This window comes from Acanthopagrus latus, chromosome 21 (assembly GCF_904848185.1).
Source record: "Acanthopagrus latus isolate v.2019 chromosome 21, fAcaLat1.1, whole genome shotgun sequence".
NCBI lineage: Eukaryota > Metazoa > Chordata > Actinopteri > Spariformes > Sparidae > Acanthopagrus > Acanthopagrus latus.
This window is the reverse complement of record NC_051059.1, coordinates 15,754,600-15,780,704: the sequence shown is the minus strand read 5'-3', so window position 1 is coordinate 15,780,704 and position 26,105 is coordinate 15,754,600. Positions and strand designations below refer to the sequence as shown.

At 40.7% G+C, this 26,105-nt stretch overlaps 3 protein-coding genes and 1 long non-coding RNA gene across 8 annotated transcripts; 1 reads left to right on the top strand and 3 right to left on the bottom strand.

The window, feature by feature from the left end:
* Positions 1 to 214: 214 nt before the first annotated feature.
* On the bottom strand, positions 215 to 6,604 carry ssx2ipa (synovial sarcoma, X breakpoint 2 interacting protein a). Of its 5 annotated transcripts, XM_037082713.1 has the most exons (15): positions 6,445 to 6,595; positions 6,253 to 6,318; positions 5,098 to 5,246; positions 4,734 to 4,897; positions 4,404 to 4,613; positions 3,610 to 3,720; positions 3,359 to 3,494; positions 3,167 to 3,242; positions 2,896 to 3,076; positions 2,563 to 2,710; positions 2,234 to 2,370; positions 1,872 to 2,045; positions 1,647 to 1,764; positions 826 to 979; positions 215 to 466 (listed from the first exon to the last, which is right to left on the bottom strand). In XM_037082713.1, the coding sequence occupies exons 3-15, from the start codon at positions 5,138 to 5,140 to the stop codon at positions 322 to 324; spliced, it is 1,797 nt and encodes a 598-aa protein (XP_036938608.1). In that variant the 5' UTR covers positions 5,141 to 5,246; positions 6,253 to 6,318; positions 6,445 to 6,595; the 3' UTR covers positions 215 to 321. The 5 variants fall into 5 exon arrangements, with proteins under 5 accessions (XP_036938608.1, XP_036938605.1, XP_036938607.1 ...); XM_037082710.1 differs by having other exon boundaries at positions 6,253 to 6,602; XM_037082712.1 differs by lacking the exon at positions 6,253 to 6,318 and having other exon boundaries at positions 6,374 to 6,602.
* A 614-nt stretch (positions 6,605 to 7,218) lies between these two features.
* On the bottom strand, positions 7,219 to 12,232 carry mcoln3a (mucolipin 3a). Its single transcript, XM_037084972.1, has 13 exons — positions 12,149 to 12,232; positions 11,346 to 11,580; positions 11,093 to 11,260; positions 10,738 to 10,891; positions 10,431 to 10,515; positions 10,250 to 10,346; positions 10,054 to 10,153; positions 9,791 to 9,903; positions 8,782 to 8,931; positions 8,566 to 8,667; positions 8,358 to 8,480; positions 8,051 to 8,257; positions 7,219 to 7,932 (listed from the first exon to the last, which is right to left on the bottom strand). Exons 2-13 carry the CDS (start codon positions 11,571 to 11,573, stop codon positions 7,792 to 7,794), a joined length of 1,668 nt encoding a protein of 555 aa, XP_036940867.1. The 5' UTR covers positions 11,574 to 11,580; positions 12,149 to 12,232; the 3' UTR covers positions 7,219 to 7,791.
* On the top strand, positions 9,795 to 17,292 carry LOC119011660. Its single transcript, XR_005072246.1, has 2 exons — positions 9,795 to 9,927; positions 16,869 to 17,292. It is a non-coding gene; the product is annotated as an uncharacterized LOC119011660 (long non-coding RNA).
* On the bottom strand, positions 14,579 to 18,183 carry bcl10 (BCL10 immune signaling adaptor). Its single transcript, XM_037084973.1, has 3 exons — positions 17,709 to 18,183; positions 16,129 to 16,417; positions 14,579 to 16,036 (listed from the first exon to the last, which is right to left on the bottom strand). The coding sequence occupies exons 1-3, from the start codon at positions 17,757 to 17,759 to the stop codon at positions 15,627 to 15,629; spliced, it is 750 nt and encodes a 249-aa protein (XP_036940868.1). The 5' UTR covers positions 17,760 to 18,183; the 3' UTR covers positions 14,579 to 15,626.
* Positions 18,184 to 26,105: the final 7,922 nt, after the last annotated feature.

Sequence of the window (26,105 nt, the reverse complement as noted above, 5' to 3'; positions counted from 1 at the left end):
TAAAACTTGAACTAAAAATTAAGCATTCAATGTAAACAAAAAACTCAAATGTTCAAATCACTACTTGATCCCTCCCATTTGAATGTAGCTTAAAATCTGACTCATCAGTGTTGATCTGTTGAGAAATGAACAATGTCAGAATCATTAAAGTGCTTTTCTTTGTTTGATCAGCTTTGGTGAATGATCTGTGTGTAAAGCAACATATCAATCAAGATTTAGTGTTCCTCTGTAGTGATGGTATTTATTAATTATTTCATATTTTAAGTCCACTGCCCAATCACACACAAAAAAGAAAGAAAAAGAAAAGGCACTGGAAGTTGTTCAAGTGAGGCTGTTCTCATCTTCACCCAAGGAGAAGATGCTCAAGTCTCCACATCGAACTCTACTTTTTGACTTGAACCGAGCATCTCCATCTTCAGTGGTGCTCGACTCTTGCCAGCATCCTCGATTTGAATGTCTGGAAGAACTGAAATGAAAATAAATAAATTTAAAAAGGAAAAATACAACAAAAAGGATAACAATAATAATACATTCTGGAACTTGAAATAAATTCATGGTACTTCGAAGATTAACAAGCCTCATCTCTCATTGGCTTGAAGCAAAAAAAAAAAAAAAAAAAAACACTGCACAAATTAAATCCCAGCTCTGCGAGGGCTTGACAATTGTTTCTATAGTTCTTTTTACTCGATAATATTGACGGTGAAATGTCGTGGTTTCTCTCTTGTGACAAATGTACTTATTGTAAGCCACTTTGGACAAAAGCGTCTGCTAAATGCAAATATGTCACTAAACACTTACAAAAGTAACTGAGTCACCAAATAATACCTGCTGTCTGGTATCAGGCGGAGTGTCCGGTAAAGTTCGGTTGTGGATGGCACAGTAGCACTTTGTGTAGGTTTAGGAGTGGAGAATGTGGCGTAAGTTGACGATTTGGTCGGCTGAGCGTTCATGGAAGATATCCTCATCTCTGGCTCACTTCCTGAGGATATTCAAATCAAGAATAGTCAATTAAAACACTTTGTCTCCGTCACAGTTACCTGCACACAGTATTAACAGAACACTTGCCCTGTATTCTTGAAGTGAACCTTATTCATGTGCAATTGCTGAGACACACCTCATTCTTAACATTTAAGCACTGTTACTCAAAAGAGAAGTTCATTTACAAAAAACCTTTTAGACAGAAGGCAATGCAAAGAGACACTAAAATCAAATCAGACTGCAACACATTCTGCTGAGTCCAAGATACATCACAATGTGGATGTGAAAGATTCCTCACATGCAGATTGCAGCATATTAAAAAAAAAAACAAAAAAAAAAACAGCCTACTATTTTTGGTTTTCTGGCCTTGGCTATCCAGTTAAAATTGGGATGAGTGACATTTCTATTTTGGAAAATATGTTGGAGGAAGGCAGATATCAGCAATGAGTGATTTAAAAAGAAATACAAAGATATAGCACAACAAGTAAGAAACTAGCCATGTGCCATTGTGAGGCCAGTCAAAGATTCACACCATTTACTGTCTTATTTGTAGTGTTCTGAGTAATTAGTGCGATATTTACAACTCTGTTACAACTCAGAAAGTCCTGTTCATGAGTAAAAAGGTTGAGCCATTTATAGTCTTCTCTTTCTTAAATACATACACTTACTAATTGACAGGGCACTGTGACCGTCAGACGAGGAGCATCTCCGACGGTCAGTAAAGGGAGTCATGTTCAAAAACTGATTCTTGAGCCAAGTAGCGCGGTCCTCTTGAAAGGCCTTTTTCTGTTGAATTAAAAAAAAAAAAAAAAAAAGATTGAAAGCCTTGCAGTTACAACACCCACAATATATGATGAATACGACTGTGGTGCCACGTCAGAAGCTTTGAGTACCTCTCGCCCCAGGCGAATAGCAGCCTCTGTGAAGTTCTTTCTCTCCCTCTCAAAGTTTCTCTTCTGTTCCTCAAAGAGCCTCCACTCCTCTTTGAGACGCTCCTTCTCCTCCAGTGTGTAGCAGTCGTTAAGAAGAGCTGCCGTCTCATCATCAAACGATGTGTTGAGTTGTTGCTGTGCATGCATTAAAATGGACACACGTTTATCATTTCAGCACGAATTATTCTTTAAAAATTCCAAGTGACATTCATTAATGCAAGGGCTCATTTATCAGGATGGCAATTTAACCCATTAATTTGCACTTGAAATGAGAAGCCTCCACAATTTGGTATCTGTGTGCTGATAAACAAACAGGAACTGACCTGGAGGAGCTGTTGCTGTGCGTGAATGAACTCTTTGCACTGCTGCACTTCACGCCTCATCCGCTCCATCTCTTCATCGTGGGTCTCCCTTGGTATCACCTCCTTATTAGACTCCAGCTGATTTTGAACTAGCGAAGCTTAACAAATATAGTGACAGCTGATTATCTAAATGTGCCTCCAGGTATACTTTTTGTCCATAAATACTTGTGCGAACAGGCACACATTTTCACAAAATCTTGATTTACAGGAATCACATATCAAAGAAAACATTTTCGGACCTTCAGCTACTTTTGCAGTATTTCAGAATATAAAAACAGTGCTACGCGTACCTTGGCTGTCTAGCTTCTCCATATGGTTCCTCAGTTTCCTCCACTGCTGGCGGATGCTGTTGGTGAGCTGCTCCCTTGCATGTTCACATGACTGGTCCAGAGTTTCCCTGCTAGAGTCAGCAGCCTTCTCCTCCCCATCTGAATCAGCCTGAGAAAAGTGACAGAAGCAAACTTGGTAGCTTGTCAACATTAAAGCATCCCTTTACAACATCCTCACATTGATGCATAAAAAACTGCTTCTCATTCTCATCAATTCCCTGGCCTCTCAATAACAGTAACAAAACTGGCAAGACTCCGAGGTTTAAAAACCTTGGAATATGAATACACAAATACCTGCTCCTGACTGTCATCAGCTGTGGCTCTTCTGCTCGAGGACTGCCGTGGACTAAGGATGTGTATCATCTCCTTCTTCATCTGCTGGAGGACTTTCTTAAGCTCAGCATTCTCCAGCATCAAGGACCTCTGACTCGCCTCGTAGTCACTGAGCAAGGACTTGTACATCTCACCCTCATGGCTGCATAGAGCAAGTTACACATATGGTCATCTGACTGATGACACAGTCTACACATATGATCAACAAGTGACAGGATGACTGTCGTGATACCTGGCTGTTGCTTTTGCCGTCTTCCAGTGGCTCCTTCTACCATCTGACCGCCCCAAGCAATTCAGTACATCAATAGCTGGATGAGGGGAAAAAAAAAAAAAAAACAGAAGAAAATTGTATTGCTTTGTTGTGAAATTCCTAAAAACAAAAGAGCAATGATTATTTCTTTTTGCTGAAGACCAGTAAATTTACCTAGTTTCTTATCCTTTCTGTCGACCAATAGCTGACTGAGGCGTTCCTTAAGCTTTGCAGCTTCTCTCTCTTTCCTTTTGGCATCATGACTGTACTGAGAGGCACGGCTGGCAATGATATTCTGGAGCTTCTGGACCTGTCCACAACAACTGAATCATGACCTTTGCAAGCACATGCATACTGTGTAATACGTGCACATTTTGTATAATCAAACACATCAGATTTAAATCTTCATAAAATCTCATCTTTACCTCATCTTTTTCTGTTTTCAAGCAGCTCTGCAAAGTCTTGATTTTGAGTTGTAGCTGCCTCTCTGTCTCATGGAGACCAGATTTTTCCCTTATGGACAGTTCCAACTGATCCTGGAAGGAAAAACAAAACTCTGATGAGCACAGTCACAGCAATCAGTTCAGGGTTAAAGCTACAAGAGCAGATTCCTGAGCCAAATCCCTTCCTAAAATTGGTTATGTGTCATCTTGGGATTTAATAAGACAGTATGAAAATGAATCAACAGTATCTACACATGTGGGCCAGCCATTTGTCATTTCAATTTTTTTTATTTTATTTTCTAAACTTCAGTGCCTTCAGCTGCACTTGTTCCCAAGCCACTATACCAAAGTAAGAGTGGAACAACTGTATCAACCATGAATCTCCACACTGCAAAAAGAAAAGGAACTCCACTGATTGAGTAGGTGAAGAAGGCTTACAGGGAGAGTGATAGAACCAAGGTAAGACCAGAGTGAACAGACAGGCATCTACTCAATGACGGGCACTGGTGTTGCGTCAAAGCGTTACCCAGCTGATTTCCCCTTACGACAGCATTCTTTCTGCAAGCAAGCAGTAAGAGAGGCTTCCTACTTAATAGTACAAACGGGTGCTTAACTCTGCCTTTGCATAGCACAGAGATCATGGTTTCTAGTCCAAATTTGGTAATTATAGGATAGGGGACATTTTCTGTATACAGAATTTTATGTTTCTCATCTGTCCTCTAATGGTCGACAATCCACTACAGCATCTTACAGACACATCATACTCTGTGCGTTACCTTGAGTCTAGAATTGCTCATCTGCATGTGCTCCAAGGAGCTGGTTTTCTTCAGCTGTTCCTTCTCCAGCTCCTCCAAAGTGCACATGTTGCGCCGGTGAATCTGGAGCAGCTCGTACATGGCATTCAGTGCCGGCACCGCGCTCAGGCCGGCTCCCCCGGGTGAGCTGGCCTCAATACATATGGAGGAGAGGCCGAGTGAGTCGAGCTCCTGTGAAAGAAAGAGGACTTGCGTCACTGTTGTGACGAATGATCTCTACAGTGCAACTAGTATAGTGGAATAATGAGCATTTGGCAAGGAATCAACAACTAAACAGGGACACTTTCGTACCTGATTGATGTATGAAATGCATGGAGAAATATTATCCTCTGTGCAAAAGGCACTTATGACACTGTAGGAGCTTTTGGACAGGGGCAAGCTGTTCATTGACACATAGTTGTTCTGTCTTGAGGGAGACATTGTAGCATGTGATATGCGGGATGCCTCATAGTTTCCTAAAAAACAGAACAGAGAGGACAGGGAAAATATAGTTGGTACATTACATCGACATAACTTTCTACTAAGAGGCTGGAATCAGGTTGCTGCTCTAAAAATGAGAACAGAAATATGGGTCACCTCGAGCAGCTCCCAAAAAAAGCATAGTTGATGAGCCTTTCTATACTTAATTCGACCCTCCATTAGCAGAGAAATTTACCCATAGATGTCCCTACTGGCACAGTTGTCCACCACTCTCCCATATCACCGACACATCAGGAAACGAGGGTGCAGGGTCATGAGTTTATCAACCCAGGAGGCGGATTAGCGGTCAGGCGGTGGATCGGAGGCTCCCGCCGGAGATGAGCCCTGCAATGGAGCATCAAGCCATGAGATCCACCAGCAAGAATAATCTGTGCTGCTGCCTCACACACACACACAGGATTAACTGTACCATGTGTGCCAGCAGGGGTTAGATTGGGGTTTAAGAGGGCCATCCAATTGGTTGCTGGCAACTAAATCGCAGGGTAGTAAGATGATCTCATGCTGTAGCCAAAACATTTAAGCAGATAAAATGAGAGAAAGTAATTCCAATGAGGCTTTCAATCTGAGAGTGTATTTTTTTTTTTTACTTTCATGCATTCTGAAATATATTATTATCATCCAGACATGTTCTGGTGAAACAAGCTGAACCAGATATGTCTCACTTGACACTCCCACCACCTTTACAATCATATGAAATGTTCTAACTGGTGTTCAGGGGCTGTCAAGGATAATATGGTGATGAACAAAAGAGAAAATGTTGCAGGCTTGTCAAGCAATGCAAAAACAAAAGCTTGAGAGCTACATGTTTATGAGGCGAGGACAAGGTGTGTCTGCCATGTCAATGTGCAACCCAGAGACACTCTTATCTAACAAACCAGAAGACATACACAGGTGTTATCTAAAAAGTTACAGGGGCGGAGACAAAATTTGCCTTCAGTATATGAAATATTAAAGACGCAACAGAAATCTAGGTTAGTTAGCTTGACGTAAACGTCAAGTTACTAGTGACGTTTGCAAAGGTAGCTAACGTTTAGTAGTTTGATAAAACCTCGTTAGCCACAACTGTTGTTTTTTTTTTTTTTATTTCACTACAAGGCTGAAGAGAAAAGATTTCCCAAATTTAGCGTTAAGTAGTTGTCTTGTCATCCTTCACTTTAGCTCGGCAACTTAGTCTAACATTTCTGATATGTTACAGGAAGTCGAGGTAAGCTATCGGAATGTATAAAACACCTATTTCCGAAACTGCTGTCCTCGTGACGTTTGTTCGCAGTGTTTTGCTAACATGGGTGTTAGCTGTAACGTTATGCTAACTGAAGTCAAACATACTCACAGGCTTAGATGTGAAACGGGTCAACTCACTCCGACAGAAGACAGGAAAAGGTAACGCTGGTCAAAACTAACAACAAACAAACAAACAAACAAACAAACAAAAAAAAAAGAAGCTCCCTCACTGAAAACACCAGCAGCTGCCGTGTCTAGCCTGGTCGTCTGCTCGTCGGCAGGAACAAGCAGAAGCCCTCACCTACTCCTGGTGTGGACGCAGTCAAGCAGCAGAGATGTCCCGGCAGTAATGAGGCCGGTTCAGGCTGCTCCCGCTGCAGCTGATTGTGTGTGTTTTTTTAAGTGTGTGCCTCCGTCAGCTTCGGACCAAACGTCATTGTTATTGGAGGCAGCGTTGTTAGGCAACCAGTATGTGAGCCGTGCATTGGACGAGCACGTGTGTGGATTATGCAAATGAGAAGGGCTGTCAGGTGTCAGGAAGCGCTGCAGCGACAGCGCGAGGCCACAGCCACCTGCACAGCTGAGATCTGCTGCACTGTGTTGTTTGGCCCTCATGAACACATACCCAGCTCACAGTTGTTGTCAATATAAACATGCAATAGACTGCAGCAGGCCACATGTCCAACACACACACTTGTTTTCATAGTGAAAGTATGTTGAGGATATATTAGAATGAGATATAAAACCAGATTGAGTCAGACAGACATCCCTGCTGGAAAAAACAGCAAAACACAACATATCCTGGTCTTGCTAATGACAAACAGAATTGAGATAAAAGTGAAGCTTAAGAGATAAAAAGTGAAATTTACGAGATAAAATGTCAAATAAAGAGATTAAAGTCAGAATTATCTGAATCATTTGCTAGAATCATTAGATCTGATATCTAAAACCAAGAAAAGAATATCGAAATCATGACATTAAATGACAATTATGAAAATATATAGAATATAAAAATGAAATTATGAGATACGAAGTTAATATTTACTCATAGTTATGTCTTACCATGGGACTATTTTTGTTTTTCATCAAGGCTGAGTTTTTATACATTTTTATTTTCTGTAACTGGGCTTAAATAGTACAACATCATTAGCGAAAAAGAAAATTCACTTTGTCAAAAGTGCGAAACCTACAAAAAAAAATACAGTACTAAGATACATAATGTCAAACCACTGAAGTGATCTACATAGTTCATGTCAATCTAATTATAGCCTATAGACATGATGTACAATACAACAAGATACAATAAAACAATAGCTTATAATGAACTTTGCAGTAACTAAGCAGCTTTTTTCATTACAAAGCACTTAAATTCCATAAATCTATTTTCACATGTTAACTGTCTAATTAGTTTTATACTCTAGTACTTTTTAGTTTTGCATTTTACATCAGTAGTGCTCAACAAGTCAAGTAAAAAAAAAAAAAAAAAAAAAAAACAGAAGTGAAAGAAGTTCTACTTGAGGAAAAATATATTCTTTCCTTCTCGTCACGCATCAGTATAATCAGCAGCTCCATGCCGACAGTTGGGACTCTCTTGCGGCAGCTCCTGCTCCATATGTGGAAAAAGAAAAAAAACCCACATTTCCTCAGTTTATCCGAAGCAGCAGCACGGAGAGACGCAGCAGGAAGCTGAGTCCTCGTCAGTCTGGTATCTTCCAGACTCGGGCTGGTCCCTGCACTCTGCTATGAAGGCCTGAAGCTGGGACACCGGCACTTTCTCCTGCTGGTGGTGCTGGGAAAGAACCATTGACGAGTATTAGAGTACTAAAGTGTGCAGTAAAAAAAAAGTCTACTTACAGAAACGTCTAGGCGTACTTCTCAGTCTGTGAAATGATTGCACTCGGACTGACCTTGATGGTCTCGTAGGTGTCAGTGATGAGAGCGATGAAGAGGCTGAGCACCATGTAGATGAAGAGGGAGATGAAGGAGTAGAGGTAGAGCCTGCTGAAGAGCCACACCATGTAGCTCCTGTCTCTCATCTTCAGGAAGGTGGCGTACATGTCGTCCCCGTTGATGAGGGAGAAGAGGCACTCCGTCACCTTGTCGAGAGTTCGGAACTGGAGGAGAAACGTTTTGACGGTGAGGTGAACGAAGTTAAGGGGGATTTATTGGGCCATGCTGACACTTGACACAGGACGATTATCATTTTTTGCGTACTTTGTCATGATGAGGCCCAAGGACGATCCAGCCGCAGAAACAGTAGCCGAGGTAGATCATGGCGGCGCAGCAGCAGAATCGGATCACATTCGGGAACGCCGCCCTCAGGGTTAAGATTAATATCTGGAAAGGAATAAAGATTTTCAGGAAATGCCGGAAAGGTTGGTCGATGCATGAAAACCAAAAGCAGCGTCGGTACAGCCCTTACATTGTACTTCTTGAAGAAACCAAGGTAACGGATCACACCGACCCAGACGAGCATTGTGGCCGTTCCAAGCAAGATACTGCAGACATCATAGTTTGTCAGGTACTGCAAGAGGAAAAGTACACTTCCATGGTCACGTAACGCGCTGCAAAGGCCCCTCAGCCCCACAGTGAATAATACAATTAAACACATAAATAATAAGGCTCAATGATTAAAAACCTTTGTTTGAATTCCGATTTTGAGTGCCGACCCGGCGATGGTCAACGTGTCGCTCACGATGATGAGGATGTACCAGCCGTTCACAAACTCCATGCGGTCCGACCAAGACACAATCTTGTTGTAGTAGGCGTGGAAGAATGTGTTGAACTCCTGCATGAGAGAAACCCAGATCTCATTAAACACATCAATTAATCAGATAAGCAACAAACCAGGAATCATCTCTGCACATGGGTGTTGGATTGCTCAAATTTCACATGAAATCATTACACATTTTTTCACATAACAGCAGCTGACCCATCAATAATACTGAGGTTATGTGTCTCCGAATGAAAATTCTCTCAAAAAGTGTTTGATTAATAATTGCATTTATTTTACCCGGGCACCGGAGTTGTTCACGTTGGATGTAAACGTATCTTAGATGTACCCAAACCTCTAAATCTCAGGTGACCAATGAAAATGTTTAGTCACAGAGATTTTTGGGTGCATTTCCAAAATATTCGCACCATGGGGCCCTGTCTACTTTCATTTATCTATTTATTTCTGGCTTAATAGAAGGGCTGCAGCTAAGATCTAACCATTACTTTCAATATCGGTTGATCTGCTGATTCCTTTCACAATTCATCATCAAGTCTATAAAATGCCCCAAAATTGCTCAACACAACATCCTGAAGCCCCAAGCGACGTCTTCAAATGACTTCTTTTGTCCAACCACCAGCCCAAAACCCCAAGGACACTTCATTTGCTTTCATCAGTGACAAAGAAAAGTAGCTAATTGTTGCAGCAGTGAAATTGAAATACTTTGAATCTCAAGCTAATGGCATTAATACTCGTCATGTGTATGTTTTTTTTTTACTGTATAATGTAGACTAATAAAAACACAGCATGGCTCAGTGCAGCTGCAGTCCTTCATCTGATGCTGGTTAAATGTTTCGTGGTGACTCATCTGTATCTGTCGCTGAATTTACCAAAACCCTGTCACATTCATCAGGGGTGATCTCTCCCGACTCACAAGCTGGAGCTGGACGCCGTTGACGACAGATCTGGTGCAGAGGATGAGAGAGGCGAAGCAGGCGAGGATGACCACGGAATCAAAGAACAGAAGGAGATAATCGTCTTTATCAGCTGGAAAAAAGAGCCAGATTTCAGGTCAGTTTACAAGCTTGCAGAGTAAAATCACGGTGCCCTCTGCTGACCTTTCAAAGCCAAAAACCCATCATGAGTAATTTCAGTGTTTAGCTGGGGTCGTGTTGTTGTGCTTGGGTTAAAACTTACATGTGCCCTCCACGTTCCAGTCCCTGCACTCGTATATCCGCACGTCGTTTTCGACGTCCACCTTTATCTTTCCACTGTGTGCACGGTTGTCAAATGTGATCTGTTGTGAAAAGAAAGAAAAAAGACATGTTACGGCCGGGCGCGTGTGTGTTTCCATCTGTTAAAACACCATCTCGGACGTGCATTTGTCACCAACCACTATGTGGAAGTCGTAGCAGTCTGGCAGCTCGTGGTGGCGCACAGTCTGCAGATTGATGGTTTTCAGGGTCAGGTTGACGCTCACTGATAGCAGCCTGCACTGAGACACAAACACACATTAGCAGGCGGCGCTCTTACTGGCTGGGCACGAACACCAGTGTTTCAACCTCTTGGGTCACCTTTTGAAATCCAAGATGAAGCTGATGTGTGTCAGCAGAGCGCTGCTGTTGCCGAACGACTGCATGGGATATATGGAAATGCATTCTGTGAGGAGGAAATACAGCAAGTCCAGTTAGATCAGTTAGTCAAACACTGCACTACACAGTGCGAGCTTCCTCTTTTCAAGGAGTCGCATGTGAGTCCACATGGTCATTCTTTTCCATTCATGCCATGATTCAGCCTCCATGAATAATCTTCCACGGCTACTTGTGACTACATTTCCTGACTTTTTTTCAGTTTATTTAGAGCAGTTTTGCACTTTTATACCTTTTTCAATATGTGGATCGATGTCAAAGGTCTCATTTCCTGGGTCGATGCTGCTGTTTCTGTAAAACTCCTGACACATGGACAGAGCGGTGTACTCCCCATCGACCATCTCGTACGCGAGGTTACCTACTGTCAGGTTTTGGAGATTGGTGTACTGGAAAGCAAAATGTGGAAAGAGGAGTGAAAAACACTGACGATCAAACATCTTTTACCATTAAAGGGGCACTATATCATTTTGGAGAATACCAATCCAAAAACAAACTCTTCTCAGACTAGACTGAGTTCCCCAGAACACTGTTTGAAGCTGTACAGATGGCAGGGTGACGACAAACTGTCGTCTTGAATCTAAAGTTACCGTGTTGATGATGTAGTAGATGTGGTCGTACACGTCATCTTTCGTGTACAGCGCGTAGCTTCCCACCCGGTGATCCTTGTATCCTTTCAGGAACAGGTGTCTGAATGTCATCAGATTCTCGTCTTTAAAGGTGACCATCATTTCATTGCTGAGGCCAAAAGAGACTAACTAAAAGATTAAAAACAAAAAAAAAACACAGATATGAAACAAAGTGACATTTAGCTGACGCTAACTGAAGAGTTCTGTGTCCTACCTGGACTGTGATGATTGCAATTTTGAGTATTTGTAACATCAGCTTCCACGGCTTCCGACCCCTGGCCTTGTACTTCTCACAGGGGTTCATGAAGAAGTACTTGAGCCTCCGTCTGAAGTCCTCCACCACCTTCGCCTGCAGGCCCTGAGTGTGAGCGCCACACCTGCAGTGGCCATTCAGCCTCGCCTCCTCTGACCTCGGGGTCAACAGCTGCTCACAGTCCTCCATTATTTTACTGTTTGTGAGAAGAAGGTTGGGTGTTTGTCTTCTTATTGTTAAAGACTGAATCAGTGCTCATGTATCAGATATATGTCGAAGGTAAAGGTTCAACCATTCCTGTCATTCTGATGTTTATCAAACTGGTTCTCCTGCATGTTATCACTGCTGCCACTTTCTCGAAGGTAAGTCTAGAGCGCATGGTAATAAAGCTAAAATTAGGTTTAATGCTCTTTTAAAGTAGAAAAAAAGGAGTTTTGCAGCATCGCTCGTCCATTTTTAGCTCAAAGAAAGGCTTACTGTGGCACACCTGCCGGCAACAGCAAGATCGGATTTAAATTACTTATGAAGCTAATCACTCCACATATGAAAGCATTACATTTCAAAATCAATTCAAGGAAATTGCGGACATGATAGAAAGTTAAATGCACTCATTGTATCACACACTGTAAACACCACTGTCATATAATCAGATCATATTCTTTACAATCCCTGCCTGGAAAATATCTACATATTCGTAACATCGTAACAGCTCCAACTTGGGAAAAGTCATCATATATGTAATAAGTAGTAATAAAATGAAATACCTGCTGTGCACCGGAGAGCCACAGAGCAACTAGACCAACATTCTCTGCTGTCTGCGAGGATCAGATGCAGTCACCACAGCAGCCTCCGCCACAATGACTGTCACTCCTCTGCGTCATTCAAAGCTTTTCCAGTTTTTCCAAAACAAAAAACTAGAGCGCCTCAGTGACAGAATCCCCAGTCTGAGATACTGTTTTGTAGATATTACTGATGTTACCTTATAAAGGGGGCAGCTCACCCCAAAATCAAAAGTACACATTTTTTCTCTCACCTGTATTGTGCTTTTTATCCATCAAGATCTATTTATTTTTCATACGTGAGTTGTCCAGTTTGGGAGATATCACCTTTCTTTCTTACAACAGAACAAGATGGCATTCGCCTTGTGGCGCTTAAAGAGAAAAACTCAACAGTCATGTCTCTTTACAGAAATCCTTACCTGGTTATTCATAACAATCCACAGACCTTGTTGTGAGCAGTTTCATAAAGGAACAATTTATTTCTGCTGAACTACACCTGCCAACGTGCAGTGAGTTATGTATCATTAATCGGTGCATAAAAATCATTTAATCTCCTGCACCCTCAGTTTGGATTTGAGTGGGCATATTTGCTTGAAACATGCTCCGTGCTCTACACCACAGATTCAGATACGAGTCAGACTGATTTTGAGCTGCCGTTGAAGAATGAATATTTAAGAGTAGAGGTGTATGAATTGTGACTCATCCAGATCTTTAACGCGGGTCTTTAAAATAACCCGCGAGTCGTGAATCTCTAGTATCATTAACTCAAATCACTTGAGCGAGCGTGAAAAGTCTTAGCCTATCATCATTTATTAACTCTACTTTCATCTAAGGGAAACATTGCAGAAAACTCTGCTGTCATAGTAATGCCAGTAACATGGCAGATTCAAAAATAGAAGATCCAAAATAATTAGTGTGTGTCTGCAACAACTGAATCCACAGAACCTCCTATTATGTTAGTGGTTAAGAAAAAGCTCTGTTTCCTGTATTTTCTGACTTCTGACTGTTCTCTTTTTTTCTGTGTCTCCATCTGATTTGAATCAAAATGCTAGATGATTTGATTGGCTGAGCAGCGTCACATGAGTGATTTACAACACATGCAATTGGTCTGTGATTTTCCAGTCTCTAAACAAAGTTTGGGCAGCACATTGCCACAATAACCGCTGTCTGTTGCCAACTGTAGCTGTTGTTAACTAGTTAGCTGGACGGGCCAGGGCTAGCCGGTTAGCAAGCTAAACTTTGGAACACAATACACAAAGGGCCGGCCAGAGGCATAAGCGATCTAAGCAGCTGCTTAATCGAGAAAAAAAAAAATTGTTAAAACTGTTCTTTCTCCACATTGTGTTGATAGTTTTAGTCATGAATGTTTCCAAACAAAATTCTTTCATGTTGCACCTTTTAATAGAAATGCTCTGTCAGAATATAATAAGTTATTAGGCATAGTTCCAGAAATAGAAAAGTGATGTCAAAGTTGAGAAGAGTGCCACATTTTGGCACAGCGTCCCCTCACAAAATCCTCTACTAATCAAATTCAATAAAAGAAGACATCTCTACTCCATAACTCAACATCTTACACCAAACGGCATCATTCATTTCACACAGAAAACCTTCAGTATGCAACAGATGATTGTCCAGTTTGACCAGTAAGTGGGGTAACAAGCGGGAACACAGTTCTTATTACACAATGTGCTTCGTGATACAAGACTTGTGTAGTGACAAAAATGTGGAGAAAACCTCTTGTTGGCTTAATGCTGCACACAGTGAACTGGAAATTAATCAGAGCTACATCGCTCTGGTCGAAGGCAGCTTCCTTGTAAAATCAGACTTTCACACATGCAGGCTTAAACAGTCATACCAGTGTATAGACATTGTTGTTGCGATTGAATTGCAGCTGCCATGATTTCGCACAGTTTCTCAGGGATTCACACCTTTGGTAAAAGAAGAGTAGGTAGGAGTAAATGAGTCAGATTTTCTTAGCTCATGACATGGGTGCCGATCCTCATTACACAGAAATGAGTCTTAAGGAAAATATTTATGTATCAAATGGTTTCAGACTTCATAATTTGTTTCTTTTAAAGCAAAGTTCTCGTATGCCTGCTTACATTTAGACTACGTGCATGGATCCAATGGCTTTTTGAGAGTAAAGTTTAAGTTCTTTCAAGGTTACTTTACCAACAATTTCTAATCTTTATTATAACATCTAAATTGTTACTATAAATGCAACTGCACAAAATTCACATTTTTGCCCACAGCCATCAATAAATATGGTCACTTTGGTTATCATCTACTTCTTGTGAATTACGACACCATAAAAACAACAAATAAATATGATGACGAGATGGTTTCATTTGAAATATTCTAAGATTTATGGTTTACATGAGTGATTGTGCAAATGAAAAAAAATGCATATTGTTGAAAAAAGCATATATGATAGATTATAAGGTTCTCAGGATACCAGATTTTTAAATATTATCCTTTTGTCTGAAGTGGTGAAAAAAAACGAAACGATAATCAATAAGTCGTAGGCACACATATCATAATTTCTTTGTTTCTTTTTTTCAAATTCACAACTTGCACACAGTGTTGGAACTAAAACAGTGATTGAACAGATCCCAAAACATTTGTAACAATGTTAATATCTGGGTTAATTTGATAGTTTTTTATACGCAAAGTATCAAAGCATCAATTGTTTTAAGAATTGGCCACTGTTGAATTCATTCTCCCAACAAATAACAGCAGCATCTCCCACAGTAGGCTAACTGTTAACTGCTGCTAGCTTTATTCTGTTTATCCATGACTGTAGGTATTGTTAGCTTGTTAGCTCAGTTAGCCAGTCGGACTACCAGGGGAGTGCTAGTGTTTACCATGCTAGCACAGGAGCTTTGGACAGCTGGTAGAAAGAGGTTTTCGGGCCTGGGGCTAGCTGGTTAGCATGCTAGATTACTTAGATAGACATCAAAACGTTCATTTCTCAAGATTCTGTTGATAATTTTAGTTACATTTTGAATCTTTTAAACTAAAATGTGTACCTTTAAATGATTAAATAAGATCAAGCATATTCCTAACCTTGAAAACATTAAAATTAAGCGTTTTCCGAACTTTCAAGACTTTGTACAAACCCGGAACATCTAACATTTGAGATGTGGCTTTTTTTGTTCACTAAAAAAAAAAATTGTTTCATCAATTCTTAAAATTAAGGCAATATTTTGGGCTCCTTTCGAATTGGCACCATTTTCAAGAACTTTAAAACAACACAACAGCCCTTGTGACAAAGTTCCCACATTTTCTCCTGTAACAAGCTGATTGGTACTATAATGATATATCCCATATTAATGTCTCACTAACTACCTAATCAAAGGCAGGAGCAACACAGAGAACAGAGAGTGAGAGAGTGTTCGTATATGAGTCAGGCCACGTTAGTTTGTCCATGACCTGCATGAGAACTGTCTCTTGAGGTGTCAAGTTAAAAGACGCCCCTATGTGACGTCGGGTCAAGCGAGCGCGACCGGAGCGGCTGGAAGTTTGAGTCTCCTCCGCTGCTGGTGCACCCCTGCGCTCCGGCATCTATGTTGGACGGGGATTCGACCATCACCTCGTCTGGTAGCGGAGGAGCTCCCGGATCTCCGGGCCTCAGGAGGCTGGAGGAGGTTGTAGATGAAACTACGCTGATGCTAGCACTGGCCCCAGAGGGCGAGCCTCCACCTCTCTGTATGGATGGCAGGGTGAGCGAGCCCGTCACGTCTGAAGAGGAAGGGCTCCGCTCTCCATCTGGGTGGAAGAGCACTGTGGAGTTGTTTGAAAACATGGTGGTGAGGTCGCTGATTGTGCTTGGAGTGCTAACTTTGCTGTCAGATGAGGAACTGGAGGCTCCGGCTGTGGAGTTACAGATGAGAAGTTGAAAGCTCCATTCAAAAGCAGAAAAAACACATGACAGAAGCAAACGGACTTCATCGTGACCTACTCACCTCTGAGAGACTCGATCTTCTCGTTTTTGGCCTTTTGCACCTCATCAGTGATTTTGGTGATGATGAAGTTTTGTGAGCGCATCTCCTTTATGGAGTCACACAACGCGTCCAGGCCCAGGGGGTTCTCGGCCAGCATGTCCAACAACATGGCCGTCCTCTTGGTCTGCGTGGTCCTGCAGCTGATTTCCTCTGCGTCGTCCCGCGTCAGGATCCGACGGGCGCGCAGGTAGTCGAGGTGGCGCTCGGCTCTTATCTTGTCGCAGAGATAGTGCCGCAGTCTGGTCAGCACCTGGGAGACCACAGCAGGAGGAAAAAGAACGCTGTGAGGAGTAACTCTTTGCAAAGGGCCTGAGGAGGTTACAGACGCCTGAAGAGGCAAAACGGCCATGGTGGAACCCATATGTGTTGTTTATGGCAGAATTCAAGTGGGATCCAAAGATTATTTGTCCCTCTCCATTCACTACCATACAAAGCTTTTTTTTTTTAGGAAATAAGGTCTCATGGGGCAAACCGGAAGGGGTGTGACTTTGGCTCTATATACGGTGATATAGCAATTGTTGTCTTTCCTGGTTTTAAAGGCAGCATCACAGTAAAAGAATCATTACATCCATATTAATGATGATCACATCGATTTTGAGGTATTTGGTCAAAAATATCTAAACTATCACAGTGTGGTTTCAATGCTTTATCAGTTTGATGCCTCTTCCCTCTGATTTTTAAAAAAAAATGTTTTACTGCAGATTATCTTGTATGGCCTGCCCTCTTTCACCACCACTTGTTGATGCCTCAGCCCGGCTCAGTCGTCTTCCTGGATCCACACATTTTACATATAGATATTAGATATTCTGTCAGCGCAATTTGTAAATTGTGATTTTGTTATTCTGTTCTGTACATGCGGCATCTATTGCATGGTCTATCCTGGGAGAGGGATCCCGCCTCTGTGGCTCTTCCTGAGCAAGTTTCTCTTCACTCTAACCGAGAGTCAACGGACAAAGGCTGCTCTTCACTCTACAGATTGTCAAACCCACTGAGGTGAAGTGACTGTGATTTGGGGGTTTATGAATAAAATGTGTACATTTATATTGATTTGAGGCTATATCGACCTGACCTAATTTTTTTCCCACCATTTTTCAAGGATGAAACAAATAAAACTTTTAAAAACAATTGAAGTTCACCTGATTTTTTTTTTTTTTTTTTCACTTGGCCCCCAGGTCTTCCGTAGGACCTGCAGGTTTTCACTATACAAGAGGCTACAACAGGTAATAATAACTCAAGCCCGTGGCAGGTGGTCTGAAATCACTTGTATACCCTGGTCTCCATGTTACAGAGCTTGTTTAGCTTCTGTCAGAGCTTTTAATCTGACAGACTGAGCAACACTGTTAAATCCTCCAGATTGTTGATGTGGGCACAGGGAAGGTGTGGTGGGCTGTTTCCTTCTTCACCAGGCCTTTAACGACGAAAAAGGTCCGCATAAAACCCAAACATAGCAAGAAATCTGTGTATATTTCGAACAGACCTCCTCTGCTCACAATTATTTGTAGAGAGCAGCGTTTTTTTAACGTCAGAAACATCGTACTCACGTCTTTTTTAATCTCTGCCATTTCTTCCTCGGTGAGATGAGGAACATCCATCACTCTCACCCGCACAGTGAATATCCAGGTGTTCCGGGTTAACAAACGACGACTGAGATAAGTTAATGACACAGTTACAACGACATTTATGGACTATTTACAAGCGTCAACGAGCTCGAGTCGCCATTATTTGTCGATAAAACGGTGCCACTGCGTCCACTGTCCATTCAAGTTTTTCTGTCTCAAAAAATGCCCCGGACTTCCTGATTCGGCGGAGCTTCACGTCGACACGAACACAGAAGAAGAGAAGTCGGTTATACGCTCAGAGATGATTAATGAGGTTAAAAACTCAACGATTAAGACTAAACAGCCCCAACAATAGCAGACTAGCACACACTTGTTTGACTTTATCCGTCTTGATCCGTGTCAAGTGTTTACAAGTGCAGTTAAACTGATCCAGGTGGGGTGCAGTACCGGTCCGGTCCACAGGGGTGGCGCTGTTGGACCTCCTCACAGTCACCGCACGTGTTAACACACAGTAGAGTGGGAAGTATATTTACTCTGCTCGACTGAAATACATGCTGTTCTGTAGTATTTCCAATAAAATGTTATTAAACTAAGTATAAGTTTAATTTAACATTTTATTGGAAGTTTTTACAGACAAACAGAGGTGGAAGAAACAACTCAAATCTTTTACCAAAGTTGTAAAACGTCCCCAAAAGTCATAGTTAAGTAAAATATTACTGTAGTGAAAGTGGAAGTCACCCACACAAAGAGTAGCCTACTTGAGAATGGGTGTGCTTTGTAGTTTTGGGGAAGCTCTTCATTGATGATACTTTTTAAGGCTTAAACAAACTCAAAAAACCAAATAGTTGGGGGTCTTAAGCACATTTTCACGTAAATTGATCTAAAAGCGCTAAATTTGGCACAGATGTAGCTCAGGCCATACTGAAATGATTGAGCTAGGGCTCCGGAGCAAGTGACACTTGGGGCCAAGATGACTGCCACATCCAATATGCCCGCTGCCTGAAGAGGGTCCTGGCTTTAGCTTTTGAACCACATGAGTAACAAATGCAAAACTTGATATCTTTTTCAGCTTAATTGATCATGGGGAAACACATAGGAATGTTAATATTTATGACCCGGTGCATCTGGACCCCTTAATCCTCCAAGTCCAGTATATCCGCTGTCCAAAAAAGCAGTTTTGACTGTAGTATAGGCCTTAAACCCCATTGTTTGCGCCAATTCATCTACAAGCACCAAATTTGGCGTAGATGTAGCTGAGGGCATAGATACAAATACAAACTTGATGTCTATTTTACCTTTTTTGACCATAGGAAACCCATTGGGATACTTACATTTATGACTGAGTATATCAGGACCCCACAAATTCCCTAAATTCAATATGGCCACTGTCCGAAAAAGGGTTTTGGCTACAAATATTTAACCAAGTGCACTACAAATGAGGATGTGGTGTCTGTTTTATGTTTATTGACCACAGGAAGTCCATTGGCATATTTATATGTATGCTTGTGTAAGTCTGGAACCTGTATTCTTTTCAAGACTGTGGCTGAAAATCTTTTTTACCACAACTTTGAAGGTTATTCTCAATTATAAGAGATACTCCAAAACACCAACTGACGCCCTGTGCAAGGACTTTGCAGACCTCTTCAGAAGTAAAATCAATGACATCAGATCGAGTCTTTTACCTCAACAGATTTTAAATGTAGACACACCTAGATCATTGATACATTAAAAAAACAAAAAACAAAACTTGAAGCCATTAACACCCTGTGTTTTAAGTGAACAACAGCTCGTACCTCGACCACTGAGGGTAAGGAGAGAAACATCATGATGTCCAAAACTCTCCACTAACATCACCCACACTAATCAAACTGTTGCTTCCTCCAGCAGAGATGACCCATGGTGCTGATGTCAAGATCCACTCCTGATTTTTGAGTCTCTTTATCTGAACAGATCAGTCCCTGCTCATATTTGGTCTGCGAGCAGCTGTGGTGATTCTTATATTAGTCGGGATTGCTGTCTATTTTGCTTGTAAGAAGAAGAAACACGAGAAAGCTGGTTGAAATGAGAAGTTCTGCATCTGAACTTCAACTTCCTGAACCAACACCCAAGTGTCGCCTCTCAGCTACTGTGATTGGACACGAGTCTTCATGGAAGTAAAAATAGATTAGAGTCAAAATTATAAACTCTTCTTATTCCTCTCAAATGTACTTCTTAGTAGCTTACGATCACCTTCCCATAATAAGTCTCCAAGTGTTTTCTTCATTTGTGTCACTGTGGAAGCTCTGATTGAACAAAGGTTATGTGTTGTGACTCAGGTTCTATGATCACAAGTGGAGCTGCCTGACTTTTATGTTTCATATATGTTTGATATTTTCTTAGAAGAGAAAAATTGATGTTCTGAAGATAAAATGTTTTGATTTTTCATTCTGTTAACATTTATCTAACTTGCTTCATGTGACTGATATCTTATGCAAATGCATGAACACCTAACCTCTGCCCTATATGATTGTAACAGAGTCATGAACCAGCCAAAACTCAGATAGAAAGTCGTCTTCTTGTCTTATGTTTTATGTCTGATAATTTTATGCTTCACACAGAGTCCCAGGTCATGCGTCATGAAGTTTTAACTTTACGTCTTGTGTCGATGAGAAGCCTGTCTGATTGGGATAGTCGTATGTACGTGTGTGTGTGTAGCTTAATCACTGCTGGCACCGAGAGTGCTTGTCTCTTCCCCTGACCTTGTTGATATCTGTGTATAAAATTGTGAACACTCCTTTACTCGGGGCTCATTCACTCAGCTCATGAATTTGACTGTGTGGTGAGTCCATCTGCAGATGGTTGGATTAAACTTACCGAAAAGACAGATCTGACTTTACTCTTTTATTGACAGAAATTTCCACCACAATTTATTCTAAAAATTCTGTTGATTTGGCATCTAAAAGACTTTAGATTTAAGTGTTTGAGTATGAGAATATTTAATTATGTGAATAATGTTTTTTGTATTTTTTTTTATCTGATCATAATAACAAATACATGTTAATTCTGTCTTTGAGTAATTATGTAATCAAGCTTTAATTTAGTTTCTTTATTGTTCTGTATTCAAAACCTGTCAGTCAGTCATGTGACATCAATCAGTTCCTGAAAGCTTCCTGTATGTTGACATTTTGATCATGAACTGTTCCTTTAATGACAGCTGACACCAGATTCATCATCAGTATCAGGTGTGAGGTTTCCCTCTACTGGTTCACAGAGGGTATTTTCTGTTGTTGCTTTCATTGACTGAACAAGCGCCTCGTCTACACACAGCAGGTGGTGGTATGCTCCTTTAGAACTGTTTTGTGAGCAGCCAATAATCCCAGCTAGGAAGAACAAACACGCTGTTGTCGCGCTCATAACTGCTGCACCTGTGTAGAGCTACACAATGCAGACATTAGCCAGACATGTTGTCACTATTGTGGATTTTTATTTTTATTTTTTTTTTAATCTTTGCTCATTACATCATAGCACTTCTTACACTGTGTGTATGAAACAGCAGGAAAAGTACTAATCAATAGAAGAAAAAAAATCAAGGAGCTTTTACTGTTATATCGAGATAATGGCATAAATTTATTCGTTATCGCGAGAAAACAACCTTTGTTATATCGAGATAATGACATAATAAGTCGTTATCAAGAGATAACAGTGCATAAAAAGAAAAGAAAAAAATCCATGGCTGTTCTTGGCTTCCATAGATATGAAATAAAAGTGTTGAAAAACATTTTTACACAGTTTAAAGTGACTGAAAGACACTTAAAAACAATGTTTTACTGAAAAATTAGTACTTTAGTACAGAAGCTTAGAACGGCCATGGATTTTTCTTTTTTTTTATGCAAACCAGATCCTCATTTACTCTCAGTGATGGATCAATAGGATCAATAACCTGAGCAGGACTGATGGTGGTGAATATATTCTGAAAAGCTTTGATTAGAAAGGATACAAACTTAAGCCTGTAACTCTAAAGTTGAACACTCAAGGTAAATAACTTTTTCTCTCTATCAAGGAATTAATTAACATAGACCAACATACATGACTAATTTTTTTGCTAAACTACATATTTCATGTCAATATCTAAAGTGATGTGAGTGCACTGAAACAAGTACATCTAAGAATATGTAACTGTAACTTAATTAAGCCTGTGAGAACAACGATAAAAAACAAAGTTTGTCTCTTGACTTCTCAAGTTGTGAATTAGTCTACATTTGTTCAATACACAAGTTATTTTGATTTTTTTCCCCTAACAAGCTGTCTGTAAGTGGCTCAACAAATCTTCTTATGCAGATCCACACAACACACAACTGCGCCCCCTGTGGTGCATTCAGGGTACTTCTAGTGTTCGCGCCAAACGCCTGAGCAAGGACAAAAGAGGACTGAAAAGTGGGAGACTGGACATTAAGTTAAGAATGTTAATGTCAGTGATATAGTTGGATAATTACTACAATCTTTAAAGTTTTATATTGTTGTAGACATAAGTAAAATAACGGTAGGCTCTCGATGTAATTTGCAATTAACAATAGTGGCTTCAAAAGACTTAGGTGTAACTTGAAACTAATGGTAGCACTAGGGAAGTAACGGTTACCGGTGTCATGGTAAAATTCCCGACGGTGAAGGTTACCGTTTAAGTTTCAATTACCATGGTAACCGCTGTAGTCGATAACCACCGTGTGGAAAACTCGCGAGATACTTTATCCAAGTCTCACTACACAGGCGCAGCGTGCAATGTGCGCTTTTTAAGTAATGAGAAAGACATGGTGGAGGGAGGACGTGACAGTGGCGGCGCTCAAGGCATTTTTCCGCCTTGAAAGAAACCAAATCTGAAGTCTGGGCACATTCTGGTTATTATCAGAATGCTCAGGGACAGCTGGTCGAGGATGGCAGCCCTATCTGCAGAAGCTGCGAGAGTTGTTGCGAGGAGCGGCAGCACATCCAATTTACGCGACTACCACTCAGCTGTTCAGCGCATGCAAGGTAAACTAAACTTAAGCTGGGGTGCATGACGTATGTATGTCGAGTTTGAATCTTTTTTCATTTGCTGGTGTCACTAATGTAAACTGACCAGATAGTGGTATAACTGAACGAAGCGGATTCGTGATTTGGAACGTTATCTGAACCGCTTATTAATCGTAGATTTCACGTTTTAAAGTCGACCTAATAAATCCCCAAATAATGATAAAGGGCTGCAGTGAGGAGGATTTGAGACAAACACATACTGGGTGGACTGAGTTAGTGAACACAAACTGACTGAGATGACTGACTTTCATCTCAGCTCCGTTCACCTGAGCAGCGTCTACCTGTGGCTCAGCAGCCATTTAACCATCCAGATTGACCGAGTCCACTGACAACAGACGAGCAGGCAGACAGAGAGACAGACAGCAACAGTAATATAGTAATACAGTAATATCAGAAATATATAGTACTTGTGGATTAGTTGTAGAATAGACTATACATAAAGAATAATATAAAATGGTGAATATAACAAGTGTCTAGATAGAGATAAGAGCCAAAATAGAGTATTCATAATTAATTTAACAATAATCCTTTTTGTTTTAATCTAAAAAAAGTATCCAACCTGTTTCTCACAAAAGTGATGTGATCTAAATGGTGAGTTTTGTGATCTGTTGGTTGCACCCTTAGTATTAATTAACAGTGACAGTAATAATTAATAATGATATTTTCTATTCATTTTCTTCACAGAGAGGGTCTGCTGGCCAATCAAGAATCAAGAAAACTCCAGCAAAGAGGGCTGAAGGTGAAATCAGAAGATACAGAGCGAAAAAACCTGCTGGGCTGAATGAAAATCCTCTGACCTGGTCGAGGTCAAACGAAAGGGAGTATCCACTGTTGGCTCGCCTGGCAAAGTAACACCTCTGTGTCCCAAGGACCACTATTGCATCCGAGAGGGTGTTTTCAACTGCGGGTGATATTGTCACCGCAAAAAGGAGCTGCCTAACCCCAGATCATGTCAATGAGCTTCTTTTCCTAAACAAGAATCTCACATTTACCAAATGAGAACAAAGTCACAATAACAGGACTTGACTTAACAGACAGTTTAAGTTTACTTTTAGTCTTGTAATCGTTGTTATTATAGTTGCACTTTAAGAAACAATGACTGAATGCAATTTGCAGTGATGGAATGATGTTCAAGTACTCTTTAACTTGCAATTCCTTTCTAATATCAAAATTGCACTTTTGAGACTTGAGACAGTTTTGGTTACAGTTCAAGTTGAAACTGTCCAATTTACAAGTTTGCACTTTAAACCTGTTGTTTATGGTGAGGAGAAAACATAAAGTACATTTGTATTTTGTAATACAGTTGAGCCATTTTCATTATTTAAGAGCAGACTGAATCGAAATCGAATCGAATCGTGATTAATCGATTCAGAACCATATGAATCAAAATTGAATCGATTTAGGAAATTGGCCACGATACCCAGCCCTACTGGTTGGTGCTTGGCCCAGGACAGGAAGGACAGGTATTCAAGGCACATGCCTTGTGCCTTGTTGCCACTAGGGGGCTCAGAAACTGTTTTTAATATATGTAATGTATAATATATAGGGGTGGAATGGTTCACAAAATCCACGGTTCGGTTCATATCACGGTTTTTTAGGAAAATCAATTATGTCTTGTATAGTCAGGTTAAAACTGAAAGAATGAGACAGTCTGATATTTGCTACATCATTGTGACAGTCTTAAGTTAAAAATAGGTAAGATTCTGGCACTGCAGGAGAGGTGATACTGCTAGTTCCAACATGCTTTTCATTTATTTGGCAAAGAAAGTTATCTTTAACAAATGCTAAGAACAAATGGCACTAGCTGTCTGTGGTGAGGAAACAGAAAGGGCACCTTAGAGGGAACTTTATGTACTTTTACTCTATGTCACTTTTTACCACTGCCTGAATGTCATCCATATCACACAGGTTTTGTCCAGTTATGCATATTTCCCCCCTTTGAATTCCTTTACTTTATTATACTGTGTATCTGTTTTTAATTCCTCTAATGTGATGTCTTTTATTACTACTTTTACTTGTTCATTTTACTCTCTTTATCATCTTTTATTTTTATGTGATGTTGTTTTCTTGAACTTCATTGATTTATTATTTTATCTTTTTATTTGCATGAACTTTTTTCTGTGATTTTGCCTGTTTTATCTATTTTATTCCTTTAACTTGTAATAACTCATGGTGACTCATTTTCATATTCATTTTCATTGTCATATTCTGTAATATTCTTGAGCTTCCTGCTTTTGCTCACATGTAAAAGCACTTTGTAAACTCTGTTTTTGAAGTTGCTATATAAATACAGTTAATTAGTATTGTATTGTTATTTATAAAGCACCATGATTTATCACACTTGATCATCCCAAACATGGTTTTAAAGGCAGTTATAAAACTGGTGGTAACTGTTACAGGGGATTAGTTGGGAAAGTGTGAATCAAAGCATGGAGAACAAAATGTCCTCATAACTTCACGGTGCACTGCAGTGAATGAGGAGAAAAAAAAGCAGAGAACCACTCCATGGAGTAAATTGCAAAATGGCAAAACACATGCAGGATCTTCTCTCCCCTCTAATCACGATATGCCACGATGTGTTTGAGGAACGGCTGCTCCCCGAGGAGATGGTTGTCAGGCTTGTTTTGTCATGTCCTGCGACGTAATGTGTACTATGTGGCTGGAAAAAAAACACCATACCCAAGTGGTAAGCTATGCTAACTGTAAACAAGGCCATGGCCTTCTGTTGCTCACTCGAGGGTATTTTGCGTGCAATGATCATGATTTGAAAAAGAGGGGAAATACAGGCTCCGAGAGCTACGTGGCTTCTGTCGCATCCCAACAATTTCTGGGGGAAGAGCTCAGACAGAAGGATGCCCTTTGAATGTCTGGTGATAAAAGGTCAAACGGTGTGCGGACCAGCGTCTTAACACAAGAAGAAACGTTCAAAGGGCAACAAAGCATTCACTGAAACTGACAAAAAATGAGCCCACTTTCCTCAAGAGAAAAGCGTCACGATGATTCAGATTGTTCCTGTGAAACAGCAGAATCAGCTGTGAGAAATTCAGACGAACTCCAGCGCACAGACACAAAGAGAGCAGAGAGTCATTTATAGAGATGATGTAATGAACTGGATTTGTAATCATGTCTGCGCAGCGCTTTCAGACGCTCCTGTCTGCCGTACAGTGTGTGACCCGCTCTCAAATAACATCCAGAACAAGCTTGTCTCAGACCCATTGTGGTTTTTTTACACCACCGGGAAGGTATTTCCATCCTCTGTTGCCAATCCTGATGCCACACAGACGGTGAATCCCACATTGTCTCTATTTTTCGGTTTACAGTACCACAACATGA